The 23,847-nt window shown below is 34.1% G+C and overlaps 1 protein-coding gene across 3 annotated transcripts; it reads right to left on the bottom strand.

The window, feature by feature from the left end:
* Positions 1 to 1,078: 1,078 nt before the first annotated feature.
* On the bottom strand, positions 1,079 to 16,335 carry LOC122611289 (lysine-specific demethylase 5A). Of its 3 annotated transcripts, XM_043784292.1 has the most exons (35): positions 16,208 to 16,334; positions 14,695 to 16,066; positions 14,516 to 14,573; positions 12,802 to 12,924; positions 12,039 to 12,096; positions 11,828 to 11,964; positions 11,478 to 11,636; positions 11,286 to 11,372; positions 10,919 to 11,098; positions 9,988 to 10,140; positions 9,716 to 9,907; positions 9,573 to 9,638; positions 9,377 to 9,472; positions 9,206 to 9,292; positions 8,995 to 9,111; positions 8,680 to 8,887; positions 8,504 to 8,568; positions 7,983 to 8,041; positions 7,763 to 7,894; positions 7,223 to 7,379; positions 7,092 to 7,121; positions 6,789 to 6,932; positions 6,525 to 6,704; positions 6,295 to 6,356; positions 5,097 to 5,175; positions 4,602 to 4,751; positions 4,369 to 4,502; positions 4,143 to 4,248; positions 3,990 to 4,063; positions 3,314 to 3,458; positions 3,031 to 3,180; positions 2,786 to 2,881; positions 2,590 to 2,685; positions 2,295 to 2,500; positions 1,079 to 1,583 (listed from the first exon to the last, which is right to left on the bottom strand). In XM_043784292.1, the coding sequence occupies exons 2-35, from the start codon at positions 16,020 to 16,022 to the stop codon at positions 1,346 to 1,348; spliced, it is 5,352 nt and encodes a 1,783-aa protein (XP_043640227.1). In that variant the 5' UTR covers positions 16,023 to 16,066; positions 16,208 to 16,334; the 3' UTR covers positions 1,079 to 1,345. The 3 variants fall into 3 exon arrangements, with proteins under 3 accessions (XP_043640227.1, XP_043640225.1, XP_043640226.1); XM_043784290.1 differs by having other exon boundaries at positions 6,789 to 7,121; positions 16,208 to 16,335; XM_043784291.1 differs by having other exon boundaries at positions 6,789 to 7,121; positions 14,695 to 16,038; positions 16,208 to 16,335.
* Between the last annotated feature and the right edge of the window lie 7,512 nt (positions 16,336 to 23,847).

The raw sequence follows: 23,847 nt of genomic DNA, 5'->3' as shown, positions 1-23,847 counted from the left end.
TTTAAACATCTTCATCTAATATATCTATAATATCTTTAATGAAATAATTTACAGTATAAATCTTCCAACAATTAAAATAACCACAATACCACCTGTAACATCAATTACTTTTACGTTCACCACCATCATCGCCCCCATCACCGTCCCCACTGCCGCCCCCAGTAAGCCCCCCACCACCTTCACCACCAGCACCTCCTCCATCACTACCCCCATCGCCGCCGCATTGCACAAGTATAAGTCTAGCCTTTAATAAAATTATATCTTATTTATAAAGTTTATTACATTACATATTAATTTACAATTGTCATTGTAATCAGCTAATTGTTGTTTTACTAACACTGTATTCTTTAGTTAGCTAAAGAATGGAAAGGAAAGGAGAGTAAAAAGAAGTTTTTCTTCCTAATCACCTCAAAATTAAGAAGAAAACTTTTAAAGCAAAAATAACTACAACTTCCCTCACTTCTCCTCTCATTTCATTTCCATATTATTTTAAAACTTAACAATGCCTTTATTATTTTTTTCTTTCTCAATCTTTTTCTCCTCTTCTTAAAAAAACTTAACAATACAGTGTAAATGTTTTAATTTGAATCAATATATCTAAATGGCAAAAATAATGTTTCTTGTAGATTCATTTGGATGTTCCAATCCAAATTTAAACATTAAAGACAAAACGGCTTTTTTTTGGTATACATAATGATAAAGATATAGATTGATCGTAGAAAACTACGTTAATCATTAAAGAGAATAATACATTTAGTATCATCTTAAATAACTCTTAAACATAAAGATATAGATTATACTACTGTGTTAGACACGAGTGTAAATCTAGTATCATCTGAAAAATTCTTAAAAGTAACATAAATACATTTTGTATCTTAATAGCACGAGCGAAGCGCCCAAAGTCCTTCATTATTCACACATTTAAAAAGTAAACGTAAAGTATTCTCATGACATTCCAAACCATCAGATTGTTTGGTTTATGGAACTTGCTTACAGCATCGGTAGTGCTTCTTAGGTGAGAGACCAGTTCCCTTACAAGTTACAACGGTTCATGCCCCCTAACCTCTGAGATAGAAGATTAAAAGCAAAAGGAAAACAAAACGGACCCAATGTTATTGAACTTATCAACTTATATGCATTGTTGATGCTCTTATACGCATATATTAGCAGTTAGTGGTAAACAAAATGGTTACAAGAAAACTAAACATCAAAAGATGACAAATCTAGTATGCCTACCTGAGCTACGACTAAACAAACAAAACAAAAAGGCAACGTTGCTATAATGATATGTAAGCCCTAGAATCAATTAATGAATTAAATGATCAAACTTCCATTCAATCCACCATTACTGTACATGAAAAAATGGAGAAAAAACTTCAAGCTCTACACGCCTTTTAGATGTTCTTCTAAAAGGCTTCCGGTTTCTCCATAAAAGGCGTTCAATGCCACTACGTCTCCGGGTACTAATGTCATCACTATCAGCTACCTTTCTAGTTGCATTTGAATTGAATTTCTCCAATTCCCTCCTCAACTCCACTGGTCTCGGAGATGGTGTTTGAGGCTCTTCGCATTCACCATAAGACCTGTCAAACCATCTAATGTTTATTAGATACATTTTGAATTTCAAGGTAACAAACACCACCTTTGAGCTCTAAATTGATATGAAGTTATATGCTTATAACTTATGGAAATAAACATAGTTGGTTATGTACAATTTAGGTCTGCCAAAAGTCAATTTCAGAAAATTATTACCGTTGATCTCAAAAGTCAATGATGGTAGATTGTTTTATGCCCGCTTCATAATTAAAAGTCTAATTATTAATGATTGCACAATTAATCTGAACTACATCAGAGGTCACGACCAGGACTATTGAGTGGCCCATCAACCAAGAGGTATTGATGGGTTCAGGTCTCAGTTGACACATGTATATTACTAGGTGCACTATTGGAGTGCGATTCTTCACCTTTAAAGTCGAGTGTTATAGCAGGCTAAGTGGATGAAATTGCAACAGATCAAAAAGGGTACTCCTTTTAGCCATCAATATCAAAAAGAAATAGAAGATTTCAGGCATAAGAAAACACTCGATGACTTTCAACCCATTTGATATATTTCCTATGAGCTATCAACGTCTGACCGTTCAAACCAGAAGATATAAAAAAATAAGCCAAACCGACCTCTTCACTTGCAAATTAAATGGGTCGAAATGGCTACCACTAGTATTTGGCTAACACTTTTAAGCTGTTTGTTTAAATATTTCATCAATATTAACAGAGTTCCATAAGAGTTTACTTGCCTTTCTTGCCACACTGATGACGACGTGCATTTAGCTTCATCGGCTACATCAACCTTGCATGCAGGGCAAATGTAATTCTTTGGCGCTGAAGCTAAGTTAATACAATCAAAGTGATACCATTCGTCACATTTATCACAAGCAATCATTGCTCTCTGATCGTAGGGCTTCCTACAAATGCAGTAAAGCATACTGCGCTCTCTTAATAACTGCAATCAATAAGAATCATATAATTAAAGGAAAGATAAAAATACAAATAAAGTATTCAGGCTACATAGAAATCATATTCTCTTATTACCTTGAGTTCCTTGTCAAAGTGCACCGGAAAATTTTCCCCTTCTGCTATAAGTTCAAATACTTTATACAATTCAAGTGCACCAGAATCCCCCGAAACCTATTCGATAGTCGGCAGAATTAATATTACATGTTAATTTATTTATGTTTTGACAAAAAGTACAAATGACTGTTTGTTTATGAAGAGAGAAAATATGGACCTTTTTGGCCTTCGCTGCCCATTGCAAACCAAAGTGCCGTACTGTCTCGAGTCTATTGCAGAAATAATCTTCCAAGGGAACATTTATAGCAAGACCCTGAAAATGTTATTATGCTTAGATCAACACAATCGAACGAAATAAGAATGATATTTAATGTATTCATTTCTCAAAAATATAAGGTAGGCGGTTAGTGGTGCAGTTGTCAGGATTATACATCCTGCACTCTACAATTTACAAGCAAGTACCTCTTTTAAAAGGCGTTGGATCTGTTGCATTGAAGGCTTTTGTGAACCGTCTAATAACTTATATGCCCGGACTCTCCAAGAATTTCTTGCCAATGCAAGCTCAAACTTGCAATTAGTTTCCCGCTCATAAACTCCAGCCACCTCTATTGCCTATACAAGAAACATCATATACTCTATCACACAAGAGTAACCAAATTTTTGCTAGTTTATATTGCTTAGATATTAGCTAAAACAAATAAGAAATATAGTAATAACTCAGCAGCAAAAACCAAACATTAATCACCTTTAAAGCAGTGGATAGTTTACAAAATACCACGCTCGGGTCTTTGCCTAGAGAACCCAAAGAAAATTCTGAAGTTTTGACCAAGCAATCTTTGTATGCCAAAAATTTCTCAAGTATTCGATGTATTATAGCTTTTTCCTTGATCCTGCAAAGATTTAATCTATCAGTATGAACCAACCTTGCAATAGTAGAGATGGCAATTTTTACCCATTTACTTGTAATCCAGTCAATTCAGATTATGTTATTTCTTTATCTCTAACAAGTCAAATGAAGAAAATAAAAAAGCATCCCTTAAAATAAAACAAGTCAGATGGGCCAAAGAAGTCAAAAGTCGCCCGAAGTGCATTTCTAATGCACAAAACCTCGTATATTATTTCAATACTTGTGTAATCAATAATCATATTTGACACACTTATTATTAAAGATAAGTTAAAATTATGAAAGAGCATACATGACCCTTGCAAACTATACCAGAAAGTCACCTGATTGACCAGTTACCCAACCCACCCATCTTGCCACATCTACATATAGCATGTGGAAATACCATACACACTCCAAACTAAGTAACCTAGCAAAGAAACTAGGGGCACGGGAGTCAATCTTGGAGAGTTAACCTTAAGCAAACATAAACCATATATTTAAGGTGTGGATTAGAAAAAGGTTGTAAGGCACTCACTCTACACATAAGTTTTTAGCATCAGATAGAAGCTCTACAAGCATACTCAACTCAGTACGTTTTGTGTCAAATTTCTGCAATGAAATGAAAGTCAAGCAACTGAAAAAAAGAAAAACTCAGGGTCCTCAATGAGGTATTATTATACATTCCTACCAATCGAGAGACTTTGCCACTCTCAACGATATGGCAATAAGGACATATATGAGTTGCTGCATAACTTGTACCGCCAAAAATTGGTTTTATACACTGCGTATGGTAGCTGTATTTACAAAATAAATAACGAAAAATCAATATATATGCAGAAAACACAATTTAACGTTGTAAAAGAAACAAATAGACAATTTAATAACCAATGATCCAGTAACATAATGGCTTTTACCAATCCATGCACACAGAACAAGTTGAGAGCTCCTGATCTTGATAGTCGTTTGAGCAGATTATGCAAACACTTCTTTGGGTGCAACCACCAACATTCTTATACACATACAAAGATCTGTCTAGACTATCTAAAATCTGCAGACAAGGGAGAAGAAATCTAAATATTGATGAAGAATGCATTATGAAGGTTGATATATTACAGGTAGACTATTGGAACAGTTGCCATATATGCACCTTAGATAGAGCATTCAGCAGCAGGTCATCATCAGGAACCTTAACCCCAACAATGTCTCCGCATCTCTGCTTCCACTCTTTGACTTTTTGCATTTCAGATGTGACCAAATCCATTTCCATGCAATTCAAAGCATCAGTGCTGCCAAGCCCCTGCATTCATCCAGTATTAATGTTGTATACATATGAACACAAAAAATATCAAGAGACCCTAATACTCCTAAATCATTTGAAGTAAAAGTATAATGCTTTGTTATTTTCCAAATAATATTAACAAATCTTTGACTTGTCCCATATATACATGTGATAGATTGGGTTCTCAAGATGTACTAAAGTACAACTCGTAAAAATTACAAACATGTTGATTTTAATTTCAAGTCAAAATATCAACAAAGGAACCGATTCTTAACTTTTTGATACAAGCACACTGATAAGGTTATCGTACTAAGTTGACTCATTAAGAAAGACGGTCGTAGTATTAGATGGGAAGAAAATCACCTCGAGCTGCATTAACGAAAACCATGATCGATTTCTAGGGCTGCGGCTGAAAAATTCTTTCACTACATCGACCCATACACTGCATAATCAAAAAGCCGTTTGAGAAAAAAGGTACATCACTAAATTATTTTAATCTATAAATGCTATACCTTCATAGCCATGTACAAAGCAATATATAAAGCCAAATAATTAAACCCCGTTCATCTAGTGTCAAACCTTAAAAAAAGAATGCTATAACACACATATATAGTTACCAGTTCGTTACAAGAACAAGTGGACCTCACCTTGTTTGGTACTATCTCCAATGGTAAAAGGAGTTTGCTTTTGATAAAAAAGTTCGTGAAAAATATAATTCAGATACTCACATTAGCTTATCAGAATCATAAATTTCTATTTACATAGTATGTCAATGTCAACTAATGTTACCATCACGTTTGTAGTTAGAACGGAAGCCACCCGCTCTCTAAGCAGTAATAACTCAGTGCTCACTGGTTCTAATCTGGGCATCAGCCTATCCATATAGGTATACTTTTTACTAGCAAAAAAACTCTTATTATGAAGATAAGAGTTTGATTTGTCATAGATCTCCTTTGTATTGAAGACAGCAATGCTTTTTCACACAGTGCCTCATTTGATTTGTTTTTCAAAAATGAAAGAACTAATTAAACCGTTTCCGCGAAATACAAGTATTTACTTCAGAAGGGCCAAGAAAGTTGATGAAACAAATTAACTAACAGTGATTGCAAAGATTGTTCAGCTCAGCTTAGCTGTTTCATGCAAAACCTAGAAATAACTAATATGATCTCAGTCAAAAAATATCTACCTGGCCTGCTTGTTAGGTTAATCCCTTGCCATCCTTATTAGTTAAACCTAGAGTAAACTTAAATTGGCCAAAACTCATCTCGGTCTATTTAATGTTGACTATCTCAGCATTTAAAGTAGCTATTTAATGTTCGCAAGTCATTATATCACATATAGTTGACATATCAAGGCTGTATGCAACATGCCAACATGACCCATAGTCAGAATTATTAAATCAGATTGACACATTGGTGAAGTAGTTTAACACAAGCATTAAAGAGCTAGCAATGAGAACTTTTGCTAAAGAGGATTTGGATGACACATCTTGAACAGAACCACACAGAGATCCAAATGATTAATAAAGACAATTTAGATGACACATCTTAAAGAAACTCACTTGTGTCTGTTGATAGCATCATGTAATTGGCCAACGATCAATGGGAAGGATACTTCTAATATCTGCCATCAAGAAATGTCATACATAAATACGTACACAAAATATAAAGACCAGCCTGCATTTTCCACTATATTCTTTTCAATTTTGTAGTCATGAAAGATAATAGGTAATATTTCAGCTACTAAATTGGATAATTAAACTCAGCAGGAAGAATACTGGATAATTAATACCTTCGATTGTCTAAGAGCTTCTTCAACATCATTCAAATTAAATCTTTGAACTTTGCATGGACCAAGAATCTCAACAGCTCGCTTAAGCCAAGTAAGCCCATCAACCAATGACTTCCAGAAAGAACGCGATGCATATTTAACATTATGACGTTCAGCATCCTCCAACAACATTTCAATTTCCTATAGCATAATAAACTATTTTAAAGAAGCCTTTAAGAATAGCCAGAGGAAGAAACTTGATATAAAAATAGTATAGAAACACACTTTGAGTGAGGGAGCAACAGCACGGAAAGCAAGCGCCTTGAAGCACCAATGAAAAATCGCACAAGTTTCTTGTAGTTTTGCAATCACAAGGGAGTCAAAACGATGTGATAACTCATTCTTCATTATGGACTCCATTTTAGCAGCCTGAACCGAAATTTTGGGGATGAAATAAGAACTCTCATCCCCAACATTAAGAATGTTCAACAGTGACTCAGCATCATGCAATGCAGTACAGGCATTAGCCTCCCACTGCATATAATTTTGTAAAACATCTTCGAGCAGAGACCGCTCGTCCAAATATACCTTCAGTAGCTTTGATTCTGAAACCAGCTCCTGCAAGAATATATCATGATTTCAAAGAATAGAGTTAGCAACCACTCATGCATAACACCTCAACCATTCAAGCAATTATTATAACCAGGCAGAAGAAAGACCTTCAGCATGTCAACATTGAGCAACGGATTTGCAACCGACATCGAAAAATCAGATTCCAAATAGGGTTTACACTTAGTTAACCACGACTTTGCCATTGATAAAGCTGTTTTAACACCATCAAATGAAGGTAGAAGTGCACAAAGATCCTCCGACATCCTGAAATATTTTTGGTTAGAGGCTTAGAACCATAAATGTACAACTATCTGATAGAGATGGCAATATAGGTGAGTTGAATAAAGCATTCGAGTTAGAACTGGTCCTATTTCAGTACGGTTCAAAATGAGATAGGTTGACACCACAAACTCTTTTGTCCATCTTTTAATTGTGATTACATGACAACATTATGTCAATAATAATGTAAATCTTATAATAAACAATCGATTGAATCACTGCCCCTTTAGCTAATTATTCGTTTCTAATTGACCCGTTTAAGATTCTACACAGCCAAAATCTACCCACACATAGGTACATAAGTTGAAATTGCCACCTATATAATCTACAGAGGAGCCGCAACGTATTCGGGTGTGATTGTAACATACCTTACGACATCCTCAAAATCAGACAGCTGAACCTCGGTGGCAAGAATATGTTTTGCTTTTTCTTCCAAGCACACAGCTTGAGCAAGTACATCAGAAATTTTCTTGAAAACCATCTCATTCTCAATATGTAGTCTGAAGGAAATAAGCATAAATTAACCAAATACTCGTGGGGATATAACAAGAAATAAGATATTCTATCAGCATCAAGCCAAGAACTTACTCGTTGGCCACAGCAACTACTTTCTGAATAGATTCGAAAGGCATTTTACTACGAAGGATCTGTAGAAGTGTAAAGTCAAAGTTAACATAAAATAGATTAATTAAAACTTAAAAAAAAAAACGTATGCATATTGGTGAAAAAATTGGCACAATACAACATGCCCCGTATATAGCATGCATAAAATTCAACATATGATGGCGCAATAGAAGATAAATAATGATACAAAATGACAGCTGTAGTATGCAGAACAAAATGTAGGTTTTGACTACAAATGGCAATTTTATATTTTATCTCTAGGTGTTTAAACGGGTAAGTAGAAAAAACGAACTTAATAGGAAACAGGTAACGGTTGCCTAAAGTAAATGAGTTATGTGTCAACAAAACAACCATGTTTTACCCGGCACGAACAAATATTATGTTTTGACCAATTACCCAATTCAACTGGCCCCTGCAGTTTGCCACCTCTAGTTTTGAGGTACGGCATCACAAGAATATAATACAATGGCATACGCAAAATTTACCTTCCACGCTTCGACCCTGCAGAAAGCCTTCTTCAACTCCACATCAACAAGAGGTATCTCGTCAACTAACACATGATGAAGCCAAAAACGGACCATATACTCGGAAATATTAGTAACGGTATATTTATATGTAATATGATGGAAACTAAAAGTATGTTAACAGAAAAGATGCAGACCTTGAACTTTCAACAATGATCCATCTTTTTGAAGGCATTTCAACTCATTAACAACATTTTCTTGATCCTCCCTCTCATTAATGTTCTTCACAACATTATGAAAACGAGATATCCAATCAAAGGCATCACTCTGATATTGCCTTAAAAGTTTTAACTCCAGAACATTGACAGTAAAACCATCATACTCTTGGACTAGCAGTTCAAGGTTCTGCACATCACATTTAGGTTTCTTATGTATAATATATATAATATAATATATAATAGAAGGTACCACTCAAACCCCTCTAATTACATAAATAACTGAGTTATACCAACCTTTAGTGCTATTGGACCTTTCAACATCTCAGTACATCGAGATTGACATAATTCAACTTGAGATACAAGATCCAAAAACGTAGGTATTTCGGAAACTTGGAGTTGAAGTTCTGCTATCTGTCCAGGAAAAACAATTATAAACCATGAACGTCCACACTCAAAAAATAGACTATATAACGAGTGGAAAGTGGAAACACATTATCCTAGTCACCTTTGATTTCAAGTCATTGACAACATCAACCTCGATCAAACCAGGAGCTTTCTCTGAGATGCATTTTCTTACCGTGTGTAGCCAGAGCTACAACGACAAATTATAAAAAACGTAATCAAAACGGATATAACATCTAGGCTGGCAGCAGATAAGACATATGACAAAACTAACCTTCACAGCTGACAGTTTAGTCGATAATTCATCGCTTTCTTTTACATAGATAGCGAACTTGCAAGCTTTGGAGTACAAGGTTTCCAGATCAGCAATCTGAGTTAACAAATGAAATGTTATAAAGACACGGGATCACCAAAGTATAATTATTAAGGATAGCTGGAGTAAAGCAGTATCAGAGGCTTTATTCACAAACATTGGAGGATGTTGTTAGGGCTAAACAAATTTCTTGAATCAGCACTCTCGCTTCTTCTTCATGACTCTGCGAAGGAATACAAGTGTTCAATAATTGGATCAGTCGACAGACTCTTCATTGAAAAGGATTGAGATTTAATTCACCTTTAACTTCAGATGTCCAGGTTCATTACATGGCACAGGACTGACATTAAGCAAAGTGGCCAGATCTTCCATATTAACTCTCTTCATCTTACAATTTTGTTGAGATGACCACAACTCGACTTTTGAAAGACAGTCTCTTACACCTTCTGCCCATTTCTGAGCTTTAACCAAGTTTTTTGCCAGTTCTCGGACCTATTTGATTCCCATTTAATATAAATATGGTATTTGACAAAAACTGATAAAGAAAAACTTAATCGGTCCTACAATCTTACTGGATCCATTTCAGAACCAGCCCAAAGAAACTGTTCAGCTTCCTTCAAGGCAGTGGCATAAGCAACATTTGAATATGGCATCTGAAGAATTTTACAAGACCTCAGGGTCCACTCTTCAGCAAGTTGCGTAATTGTTACATGGCCATCTTTAACCTAAATATCGGCATAAGAGCACCATCAATGCAAATCACATGAATACTGAAGTAATCATAATTGCAATTTGATTAATATTGTGGTTAGATGTATGATAATCATGCATTTGAGCCACAAGCTTAATTAGATGCATTACAATTTCATTAACATTGTGGTTAGATGCATGATGCATTGTGAAGTCCTTATTTCTTTTTACCATTTTTAAAATAAGAATAATCTGATTGGATATGTGTGTGTGTGTGTAAACTGTTCCTCTCCTAAGATGCTCTCTTATCTACCATTCTACCCTACACCTATCTTCCCTTTAAACCCTCTTCGCTGTTGACATTCGAAGTGTTAGGTGTTAAGCCCATCAGATTTCCATCCCATCTGTATTCATTAGCATTTTCTATATGACATGCAATGAGTAACGTCTATGCAAGTCTTATCCCAAGCTCCCAACATAAGGAATTGTAAGTCACACAAGTGTGCAATCGAGTCACCTAAAGCATCATTTATTGAGCGAAATTTCACAAATAAAACCCTCTCAAGGTAAAATATAAATACATACTAGTTTATACTTATAGTATGAGAATCAAGATAAGTCGGATCATTTTATATACCATCACCGACTATACTGCGGGCTGAAACAGAGTTACATCAAAGTGTCAAAGAAATCAGGTTAGCCAACGAGTTCATGTAAACAAACATATTGAACACACAAACACACACACAAACAAATATATATAGATTATTATCATCATGACTTGAAAAAAGAGAGCTTTGATTAGATTCAAACCTTTTTTGATAGAGGGGATGACTCATTAGGACAAGTCAAATGGGTTCGCTTGTTTCTTTGGGTCATTTCCTCAGAGTCGGGATCCTCCTTCATAATGACCAAATCATTCAATTCTGCAAGTGTGTGGCGGTAAAGAAAATGGCGTTTGCGAAACTTGCATTCACACAGATTTTCCCAGTGCTGCATGTGCAATACAAGTAGTTAGCCAAAAATGTAGTATTAAAAGACAATTGTCCCACAGCTGATTATGTATGTAGCATATCATCAAATTGATTGGAGGATTATTTGTATACAAGTGTCAGTTATCATTACATAAAAATAAAAAAATAAATAAATAAGCTGTCTCTGGGAAATTTAATATCCATACCTCCAGACAAACAAACGCAGAAGGCCTGCAGCTGCAACCAACAGCTGAAAGATACAAGAACTGCTGACATATGATGCATGCTGCATCCTACAAAAAAAATTGTCACACAAATTTCATCAAATCTACAATTACTACCATTTAGATGATGTTTCATTATAAAAGATTAACTAAAATTAAAAATCTCCAAGTTACCTCTTCAACACCAACATAATTTGGCTGCTTCCGAGGTGCCATGGGTGAAGATCTAATAATGCCATTTTTCCAAAGTCGTTCTCTCCAACTCTTTTCTTTATTATATACCCGAAGCAACTCGTTCTTCAGGTAAGGTAACGCATTGCCATCAAAATCATTCTGTAAATTGAAGGCAGTGTCTAAGTATATCCAGGAAAAAAAAGTCACATGACCTTAAAAAGAAACACAAATACGACATTCTGATTGTACTTAAATTAATCACATCTTCGACATCAGCAGTTACACCAGGTATGAAAAAGATAACCAATCACAAAAGATATAAGGAATGAATGCCAGTACAAACTGTTGACCTTGGCTACTACACAAAGCAGTTCTTCATGAGACAAGACAGCAGGTTTACGATAATGCTGATAAAGCTCTGCTCCAAAACCACCATAAGGTAGCCAATCAGCTGGTGCAAAATTCACGGCTTCAGCACAATTTAAGCCTGCCAAAACCAAAAGGTAATTGAGCAAGCAAGAAATAAAAAAAGCTCTGCATATGACAAAAAATTAGGCTCACCAAAGTTGAAACCTCCATGATAAGATCTAGGGAAGGTAATGACAAAATTTCCAGGTTCCTAGAAGAAGCATGGAGGAGAAGTTAGAATCATCAGGATAATACAGACCACTGGGATTTATGACTTGTCAAACAAGCGCCCCGAAATAAATAAGCGCATTCGCAATGAAGAGCCCAAATTTCGACATCAACTTTCAGTCGGTGGACATGTAAATCAATACTATAGATAAAATCACCATCACCAGACAGTGTACATCAGACAAACAAAAAAAATGCAAAGAAAGATACCCACTTGAAGAACTACACTACTCATCCTAAGCAATTTCTTACTTGTTATGTTGGGTAGACCAAAAAAAAAAAAACACAAAATAAATTTTAGCTCATCCTCTCAAGTTAACCTATTGTAAAGTAGTGATGTACTAAAAGTCAACTACCTTCCACAAACACATTAAATTGAATTATCGAATATTTGCAGAATATGTTAGTCAACCAGGAATGTTATATAACTGGACTCAATATCAACATCATTTGTGTCATTTATATTATTTGTTCAAGCCACTAACTCAACTTAAGTTAACCAAATAGATAGGATCCTAACAATCATACTAGAAATTTCAATCATTGTGGAAATAGAAAACCAAAAATAGGGGAGAAACTAGGCAGTTTAGAACATGCAGTTGCAAAGTATATCAAAATAATATGTAAAAGAGCCATTAATAATGAATCGCCAGAATGGAAAAATAAGCTATTGATTTCGTAATCAAACCTGTAACACACTGTAAACTGGAACATTATTTTCTTGCAGGACTGATGGATTCAGCATAGTGACCAGCTGAAAAAGCAGGTCAGGTTGTGCGTCAAACAAATCAGGAAGGCTGCTCCGCATGACCTGCAGAATCGCAATGGACCTCAAAGTCAAAAATGTCCTTTGACTTGATTAAAACTTTCATGACAAGTAGAGATTCCTGGTCAAGCTACAATTAAATATAATATAGTAATAAACAGAAGATAACAACTTTCACAGCAATAGTATATAGACTACTTACATTGACGATATAGGCATATAGCACTAAAAAGGGACACAATATAGTCAAAAATGTCATTTGATATGGCTTAAAAGGCGCTACTCGGGCACCGGTGTTACTTGAGGCGCTGCTAGGATGTGACTAGACGATATATATATATATATAGGGTAACACTCCAGTGAGAACACTTTTAAAATAAGAACGGTGAGAACACTTAAAAACATCATTTTAATGCATTAAAAGTCCATAAAACTAACATAGTGCTTAACTAATTATCATTATTTAAGTGTTTAACAACACATTGATCTGTCAAAATCGAAAAAATCACGTTTTTTGTTTTGTGCATCCATCTTGGATGCATATTCATCAAAATGATGCATCCAACAAAAAACGTGATTTTTTCAATTTTGACAGATCAATGTGTTGTTAAAGACTTAAATAATGATAATTAGTTGTGCACTATGTCAGTTTTATGGACTTTTAATGCATCAAAATGTAGTTTTTAAGTGTTCTCATTTTAATTTGGTTCTCATTTGATTGCCACCCTATATATATAAAACTATCCTGACATTGGTGCTCTAGTCACTACATTATAGTGAAAACTTTTGATATGAAAATGAAGAAGTAAAGTATCTTGTGTATTTTTGTTATGTAAAAGTGTCTTGAGCATGTTTAAAGCATTTGTTTTGTAGAAAATGGAATGTATTATTGTTACAAGTATTTAGCGGGATATCGAGTCTCTTAATAAGAGGCGCTCACCTAGCACCTAGGCTTTTTGACCCTAAACGCCTCGGAGCTCCTATCGCCTTTCTGAACCAAGTCTTAGTTTATAGAGCAATACTACTATCTATTATTTGTATTTTAATTAGTTTCACCATATTAAAAAGACAATTTTAGTTCGGTAACAGCAATGTATTTTAAGTACGCCGAACCTGATGCTCCAAAAGTATATGCCAAGAGCCCAAAACTGCCAAGTTGTTGGCAGTGACCTATAGGCAATGTATATCACGTATGCCAAACCTGATGCTCAAAATACATACACTAAGAAACTTATCTGTTCAATAATCCTATAGACCAGAGATCTGACTACTGCCTTGTAGCATTCATACAACAGAAATACTTATATAGCAGCTAGATTTCATATACTAATCCACCTAATTTGCAGCTCATTCAAATATTCAAGTGGTTTAAACCTAAAGCAGTCATAGACGATTGCATATACTAATCCACCTAAATTGCAGCCCATTCAATTATTTGGGTGGTCTAAACCTAAAAGCAGTCATAGACAATTGTATATAACTCCATATAGATTCTACAGCATTAAAGAGGGGGGGGGGGGGGGGGGGGGGGGAGTGCGTCTCGAGGTCAAAAAGCAAGCTTTAAATGTCAGTATCAAATATAATAGGTCTATCGAAGAAATGAAAAGGCAGATCACATTTAACAATAATGACCTACCTTCTCAAAAGCACTAGCTTCGTTGCCAGGGACGCTGTACCAACATTTAGGCTCTCCCCTGGAAGTATGAACAAAAAAAATTATATTTCAAGATAATACAAAATGGGAAAATTTTAATTGAAATTGGGAAAATAGAAAAGCAAGCTATATTAAATTCACATAGATTTTAAATAACATACCAGTGGTGATAATTCATGGAGTAGAAACAATGGTCTTCAAAGTGCCAGCAAAAAGATGAAAATAGCATCCCAATGTAAAGCCAAGGAACCATAACACCAGCAATATTATGATGAACAGCACGAAGCATCGACCCTTGTAACTTGGGCAAATTGTTAAGATTCCATGGGCTAGCACAGTATTCATCCCATCCATCGATCTCTATAGACGATGGTCTTTGATCACCTACACGGGGGAAGCCACTACCATAGACAGACGTATCCAGATCACTGCCATAAATAACTTCAACTTCACCAACCGATCCTTCAACTATTTCCCAAAACTTCTTCTCCAATTGTGCCCTTGAGACAGATGTTGAACCCAACCATTTCTTCTTAGCCCGATCAGCCACACGCCTAAAAGCTTCTAACGACAACTGTTTACCAGGCACGAAACCAAAGCTATCCTTCTCGGAGTTAAAGCACTCCGAACAATACCAATTACCAGGTGGAACCCGTTTCAACGGTGGCGACAAACAATATATATGCCATCCCTTATTACACCTATCACACAACAGCATTACTTCGGCATGCAACCCACTTCTACATTGTTCGCATATCTGATCATACACTTGTTCCTCTAGCACTTTACTTGTTTCAACTTTCTGACCCGCTTCACTAACCCGACTTCTCTTACAGCTTTTCTGCCCACCTTTCTTCTCAACATCCATACCTCTCTTGCAACTCTTCTCCTTAATCCTATCCAACTTACTATAGTAAACTTCGTAATCATACAAATGCTCTTTATACAGCTGACTCAACACATACTTAGAACACTTAGTAACCTTCCCACCCGACCTCACAAACCGAAAAACCTCTTCCCACTTCTTCTCCTTCTCGACATTATCATACCCTCCATACCGTTTCACCCCATTAAACAACCGACACAAATCCAACTCCTTCCCTTCAAAAACCACCTTCTTCTTGACAGCTTTTTTCCCACAATGTTCCTCCAGAAACCTATTATACTCCAACTCAAACGTTTTCGAGTTACACGCAGGCGGCCGGGCCTGCAACTGGTGTATCGCCTGCGTTTTAGTGGGAAACGTGAACTTGTCCAAATCTAGGGCAAAGGGGGGCTTCCAATTCCCCGGCGGTACGATTTTACAAATGCCAAACTGTTCAGCCTCGGGACGGATCTTATAAATGTAGGCTAAGGGATCCTTGAATTCGTCTTCGGTAGGGTAATAAACGGGTGCAGACGGTATAGTGGACACGGAAGAGGATGCTAATGCTATTGATCCTTGCCCTAACACTCTCTTTTCGGCAGCCCTAGGTCTACTTTTCCCCATTTTTTTTTTCTTTTATCTAAATAGATACATCAATACTTAAAACCCTAAATCAACAACATACATATGCGAAATTTATATAGATTATAATGACAATTATAACAAAATTTTAATTGGAATATATATAAAGTAATAACATAACAGTAAGTAATGATAATTATTGCGATGAATAAATAATGAGTACTTACCTAGTGCGTGTGTGTGTGAGATTCAGAGTTGAGTATGGGCGGTTATGGTGGTTTTAGGTTTTGCGGTAAAACACGAGATTTTGACTTTACAAGGACTTTGACAAATATTTACGGAACAGCCATTGGTTTTCTGTTGCATACGGGGGGCTATCATATCTAGTGTATCCGTACTTTGCTTTTGTTTTGTTTTCTTTCATAAAATTAAAATTAAAAATATTAATAAAAGTACATCATATACCCAATACTTTCTAAAAGTTAATGAATCTTTCCAATATATAAATAAAATAAGATTGTTATGAGATAATCATTTAAATTTTTTTACATATGTGACACCACAAAGGCTTTCTATAATTCATATTTTCCATACAAGAATAATATTATGACATCACTTATTTATTTTCTTTTAATGTTTAATATTTTATAACTATTTAAAATAAGTGTTTTAAATTTTCATAAATAATGTCATAACATGATGGTTAAAAAAAGGCTCTATTTTAAGTTTAACAATTCTAATCTTTATCTTTTTGCTAAATAAGAAAAATACTTCAATCATATTATCTATTTTTTATATAAGAAAAAATTATATAGATTATCACAATCAATTTTTAAAATCAATCTTAAAAAAAACTATTTTGTGATGTCATATTTACATTATCAAATTTTATTTTTTAGATAAATATTATCATTTCTAATGGGTAATTGCAAGTTGTTTAAAATTAGCAAACAAGTTTTTAAATTTGTTATCTTTGCAAATTTTTAAATTTTTATCTTAATGTTTCTATTGTATATTTCAAATCCAAGCTATTGTCTCAAACTTATTTTCATGAATGGTTCACTAGACTCTTATATTTTATTATTTATAAAATAAGTTGTAACTTTTACGAGTTTTTACATCAAGTTTATCATTTTTATGTTAATTAACATTAATAACAATTATATGCTTTAAAATTAATTAAAAAAAATATCATAACAATGCCCGGGTAACACCCGGGTTGATAAGCTAGTGTATATGTAGATATAGATTTTCTAATCCTTATATAATATAACAATTGAGTTTTGAAACAACTTTAAACCTTAAATAATCTCTCCTCATAATTATTGGTATAAGTCTAAAAGCATACTTTACAATTGTATGAAGCATGAGTATTTAATTGTTGATAGTTATTATGTGAGTTTTATTACTTGTTAGTAGGATTATGTGCAAAGAAGAGTAGTAATGAGCATTAGGAAGATGAAAAATAGATAATTTATCGTATTAATGACATTGGGAAGTTGAAGTAACCTTATTGGTGGTTAGTTTGTATCATAAGTAACACATTTATATATCATACGACCATGTTTATTTAAGAACTGATTGCATTTTTGGTCCCTGTGACATCACACTTTTTGCAGGTTTGGTCCAAACTTTTCAAAACTCGCATTTTTGGTCCAATAAGTGTGCTTTCTTTGCAGAAATGGTCCAAATAGATGGTTCCATCTATTTTATTCCGTTAGGGCACTCATGTGCATGTCACGTGAGGGGTAGATTTGTCATTTAAAGTACACCCATTCACTTCTTCTTTTTCTTGCTTTTATTTTCCGGATCTACACACAAAATCTCCATATACTCCATCTATAACCATATCTCTATACTCTATATACAAAATCAAACACCATTTTGTATATCCAAATAGCAATACATCTATATTTACCATTATCCTCTACCTTTGTTCTCTTAACCATATTACAAACAGAGTTTTAGTATATACTTTTTACGGAGCTATAAAACCCAAAAATATTGCCGTTAAAAAAAAATTATTGCCGTAAAAAAAAGAAGCAAAGATAACAACTAGGTAAAGAAAAGCAACATCAAACCCTAAATAGCAAAGATTATATATATATATATATACTTCTTATTCTTATATGGAAAAATAACAAACACCAAAACTTGGTATTTTCAACCACCTAAACTCATACAAATATACACATAGAATTGTAAGTAAAAGTAGCAATGGAAAGAAAGAAAGTAGCAGTAGCAATCAAGTGAGAGAAACAAAAAAGGTGTTCATATTTTGATCTCCAATCACATTAACAAAGATCCAAAACTCTCTTGTTTTCTTTCCTTACTTTTATGTTCTCACACACACATACACATTACTGTGTGTAACGAGTGTATATAATAGAACAAGTTTGTTCATGACCAACAAGAAGAAGAAATGACCCCACAAAAAATGAACATCCAAGACACAATCGCTTACTGTTCACCCACAACTCCCGTCATCGACAACACCGTCGTATCATCACCACAGATCCCTTTATGCATATATGTATGTGTAAACGATATATATCGATATAGTTAAAAACTTTGGATATATACAGAAAAATAAAACTAAACTTCGGAGAGTTTTTGATTTTGTTTTGTATGTGAAGAGTTGAGAAAATAGGTGGTTTTGTTATAGATCAATTTTTATTTTTTTTTTGTAGTAGATTTGAAATTGGTTTAGTGTTAGATTTTGATAAAATGTTTGAAACGAAAGAGAGATTGAGGTGGGAGAAATTTATTGATTTGGGGTTTTTCTTTGTAATGAATATGTGCATGGTAGTATAGAAGAAGAAGAGGAGAAAAAGATAAGAAAAAATTAAAGAAAAATTAAATCTTAGAAATAAAGTGCCAAAATGGTCCTTGTATGAATAAATAGACGATATTGCCCTTCATGTGCCCCTTACCTGATGTCCTTAACAGAGGAAAATAAACGGAACCATCTATTTGGACCATTTCTGCGAAGAAAGCACACTTATTGGACCAAAAATGCGAGTTTTGAAAAGTTTGGACCAAACATGCAAAAAGTGTGATAACTTAGGGACCAAAAATGCAATTAGTTCTTTATTTAACCTATATATATACATATCATAAGTAACTTATATTATACTAGAATGTATCATAAGTAACCTATATTCAAAGGATGAAAATATTATAATGCATATCATACGCAATCACCCTACATATACCAGTATGCATAAAATCTGATCATACGCAATCACCCTACATATTCCAGTATGCATAAAACCTGATCATACAACAAAGAGAGTTTATGAGAGAATGAAAAGCCCAAAAAATTATGAAAAGTTTTTGTTATAAATATGTAGGTGGTTAATGAGAGTTTATTGGGTTGGGGGTTATATAATTTCATTGGTTTCTAATGAGGGTCTATATATATGTGTGGAATTCATTCTTCAATTACAACTTTGCATTCTTCTCTCATAAAAAGTTAGTATTCATAAGTGTATCTAAAGCTAAAAAATGGGGAAGGGTAAGGCTATTGTTGCAAAACAACCTAAGCTATATGTAAATATCGAATTAATTTTAGAAGGATAAATTGATATATGGAATTGGGAAATATATTATGACACATACGTGCTTATAACTTACAACTATGCTTATAATTTCCAATCACATTAACCAACATACATGGCTTGAATCAGAAACTGACATGAAAGAAACAACAGAAAATCAAATAGACGAACACATGAATGTCAATATCAATGACAACCAACAACCAACTCATGAGGGAAATGAACCGAACAACGATGAAGCACCACAGATCAATTCCTCAGAAGATGAAACAGTGGAAACTCACACTTCAGATTCTTCAGAGCAAGGTAAGATTACACCTCTCAATGCAATTTATGTTCTGCACTATACATGAACTCATGTGAACCATGTATGCTTTATACATCATATATAGTATAACGTCATTAGTAACCAATGTCCACATTCACATTACGAGAAGCATTTTTAAACAACAAGATTATAATCCAATCCCAATTAATACCCTTAACATAAATATCTATATCTATGGCAATCTACTTCTCAAAAGTGTCAAACATGGATGGTTTGTTATAATCACGGCAAAAATTAAATCAAAAAACCATTTCCAACCTTAAAAACAATTATAAATAAAACCAAATTCAATACCACATTATAACACTTCATTGATCATTAAGATAGATTCATTCACTTCATCTAAAATCATCCATGCAAAGTTTTAGTTTGCCTGATAGAAACAAAAATAAATGGAACCCATAAGTTTATCAATTTATATCATTCATCATTCCCGTCACCAACACACCATTTATCACGACACCTCCTTCATCCTCCAATTCAGCAAAACCACGATCAGCAACATCAGACCAATACCTTAACATTTCCACACGACCCCTAACATCCTGCTGAAATCGGGTAACCAACGGACTTGAGATTGGATAGGTAGGCCTTACAAGTAAAAACTTACGAAGCCAACCAGTATCCTGGGAATTCAAGATATCAACAATGGCATGATAAGAAGACAACCCATCACCCTGAATTACTTCAATCAAACACAAGACCTCAATCAATATCCACCCAATCATAACATTGCTCGGATCCTCCAAAACCTCATCCATATCGTTATAGTCAACAATACCGTCATCCGCATCCTGAAACCTGCCCTTCAAAATCGTGATCAATCTGTTCGTTTCGCGACATGCATTCCCAACTGGAACACCAACCCTTAAAACCTCTCTCAAAATAGCTTCGTCCAGTTCTAAAACTCCAGCCAGTGTCGTCACAACCGCTCTGCTCCTATCACTCATATTGAACACATAGCACTGCCGAAGGTAAATGAAATCCCATGACGACAACTCAGCCATCACTGACGTGATCGTTACTTATACCTTTAATACTTTACGTTGACATAAACGATCCAAATAATTGTATCTACTGATATAGAAGACCAAGGTGCATGCACACCATTTAAATTAATTAAAAGAACCTTTTCGGTAACAAATCCATCTCCTACCCTTCAAATTCCCCATATTACAATTCATATTTAAGACACATTAAAATAACCTTTCGGTAACTAATCAATCTCATACCCTTCGAATTCTCCATATTAAAATTCATATTTAAGACATTTATGAGTTGAAATTATATCCTTAAGTCTAACACAATGATATTATTATGTATAAAAAAATGTTTGTGAGTTAACATCAACTGTCCTTTTCGCTTATTATAGTTCTAATGATTGTAACATGAAGTGGCTAGTGAAATGTTTTCCATTATATATATGTGATACATCAAAGTTACTTACTTATTTGTTGGATCTACATATTATTTTGGAAGTCATATATCCTTATATAGAAATGATTTTTAAAATATCTTTGTATTCTTATGATGTTATTTATCATTTATTTTATGTATTATTAATGGACTAATGGGGTGAATTGATTTTTTAGTTACCAGTTAACTAACCATGGCAAACAACAACCCAAGTATCACCATTGTTGAGACAAACATACCAATGAAAAATCACATACTTAGAATAAATCATTTTCAAACAACCCGCAAACAATCAAAATAATAATTTAAAAATACAACTACTCCAAGAAAACAAATAGATTTCATCCCGCCCGTGCGATTTAAGACCTCGTTTATCTATACGATAAAACAATGGTTAATTACTTGAAAAATCCCTCAACATCTTACTCAAACCTTTTCTCGGGCTCCAACAAAAAAAAGTTCTATTTGAGGGTATGAAAACGGTTAAAACTACTTTTTTTGAGTCTCGTGTAAGTAGCCGGTCAAAAAAATTTTTGAATGTAATTTCTCTTTTATTTTATTTCATTTATGGATTACATGGAAATTGCAAGTCATATTTCTGTACAAAACACCATATATAATTTATGGATTACATGTATCTTTGTCCCCATCTAACCATTCTCATGTTCAACTCTTATTAAACAACCCAAGTTAAAAACGTGAAGTTTTTGCTTAACACCACCGTGAAGTCTCCATAGCCGCCACCTAAACACCGCTACTATTCCGACAATGAATCTTCATACCCAAATCTGACACTTTTAAATTAGCCAATCTTATTTGTTTTTCACCCAAAAAAGTTCTTCACGGGAGACCTAATCGGTTGTGGGGAAGCCAAAATTAGATTTGGAATCAAAGGGTAGCGAAGCTACCGGTGGTGGCTGTTGGAGAGGCGGAACAAGGGACAATTGGGATGGCAGATATTTTGAAGGTGTGTGGTGGTAGTTATTGATAGTTGTGTTTGTTTGTGAAATTGGTAAATGGATTTTGCAGATCCAGTGATTTGGAATGAAACCATTGTTCAAATTTTGGTAACTTTGTATCCAATGAAGTTTCCGACGTCGGCAACGGTGTTTTTGAAATGGAAGTGGTTATATGCTGATATGGTACAAGGGAATATAAAGAAGTGGTTAAATTGAACCTTTTTTTTCTTGATAAAAGGTTTCATTGACAAGTTGAGGAACTTTTCAAGTAATTAGCCCTTAAAGATAAGGATAAAACCGGCTAGCCACTGTAAACGTCAACAAAAAGTGGTCACGGTCCTACTATAGTAATTTTAGCCGTTTTTATACTCGCAAATAGAATTTTTTTGGTTGAAGCCAGAAAAAGTTACAGTGACAAGTTGAGGAACTTTTCAAGTAATTAACCCATAAAACAAATATAAATTATTTGTTTGTTCTCCTTAAATTTTTAACTATTAAATAGGTGTATCGACTTGAAACATATTGAGTTTTAAAATATAATATTATTGTAATAAAACAATTTTTTAATATAACATTATTGTAGCTTCTCTTTAAACAAATATCTTATATGTCGATCCGTCATCACAACCTTTTAGTTTTATGTTTTTGTTACACAACTTGAAACATATTGAGTTTTCACAAATTGCATGGATACATTTTTAGTTTAACATAATGAACTATAGTTTCAAACAAATACGATACAAGGATGGCCATATTATATCATTTTGTATATCATGGATATATTGTGAATATATATTGTGAGTAATTTTAGCTGTAGATTTAACTGACGTATTTTTTCAAAAACGAGCATAGTGCCCGCGAATTACAGCGGCTAGAAAGTGATGACAATATAAAAGGGAGGCGGTGGTGGAGAGCGAGGTAGGCGGTTGAGAAGGAGAGCAGCGGCGGAAGAGAGTGATAGAAAGTCGATGAGAGTGTGTAATGATTAGAGAGAATGGGGAAAGGATGATATATAAGGGTATTATGTTTAAGTAGGGTATTTTGGGAAGAAAAAAATGTTGAATTTAAGAAATTCAATACTCTTTATAAGGAAGTATAGATAAATAGGTGATCAAACCAGTTAGTTTTTTGTCGTTAATAAAGGTGTATAATGGCACAGGATCTCCAAAACTATAACAATATAATTAAAAATAAAATTTGAGTTTGATAATTAAAATTCAAGTTAATCATTGCCCAATCATAACCTCTTTTCCATTAATTTCATGGTCACCGTAAATAATATAATATGGATTGAGATATTTTAAAGTTTTTTGCAACATTATTAGTAAACTTATAAGTCCTTATTCTAAATGCTTACATGTTTACTTTAATAATCTAGCATGCCTTGTCATAATTAAATTGTAATGGGTTATTGAAAATTGCATATATGCATAATATAGTCGTTACTAGATTATAGACCCGTGTCCAACACTGGACACGAGGCTTACGATATTATCAATATTAGATCTTCATACATTTAAGTCATAAAAATTTATAATTTTAAAGATATACGGTTCGAAGTGTTATACTTTGCAAGTTGTAGTACAATAATCACAGATGTGTTA

Source organism: Erigeron canadensis, chromosome 8 (assembly GCF_010389155.1).
Source record: "Erigeron canadensis isolate Cc75 chromosome 8, C_canadensis_v1, whole genome shotgun sequence".
In the NCBI taxonomy this organism is placed as follows: domain Eukaryota; kingdom Viridiplantae; phylum Streptophyta; class Magnoliopsida; order Asterales; family Asteraceae; genus Erigeron; species Erigeron canadensis.
Note: the sequence above shows the minus strand (reverse complement) of the source record. Positions and strands in the feature narration are given on the sequence as shown.

Excerpts from the sequence above, each read along its gene's own strand:
- LOC122611289 (XM_043784290.1), bottom strand. The coding sequence starts at position 16,022 with ATGGGGAAAAGTAGACCTAGGGCTGCCGAAAAGAGAGTGTTAGGGCAA. Across the intron at positions 12,925-14,515 it reads AAGCTAGTGCTTTTGAGAAG|GTCATGCGGAGCAGCCTTCC; the intron begins GTAGGTCATTAT and ends GCGATTCTGCAG. Across the intron at positions 11,965-12,038 it reads TCATGGAGGTTTCAACTTTG|GCTTAAATTGTGCTGAAGCC; the intron begins GTGAGCCTAATT and ends TGGTTTTGGCAG.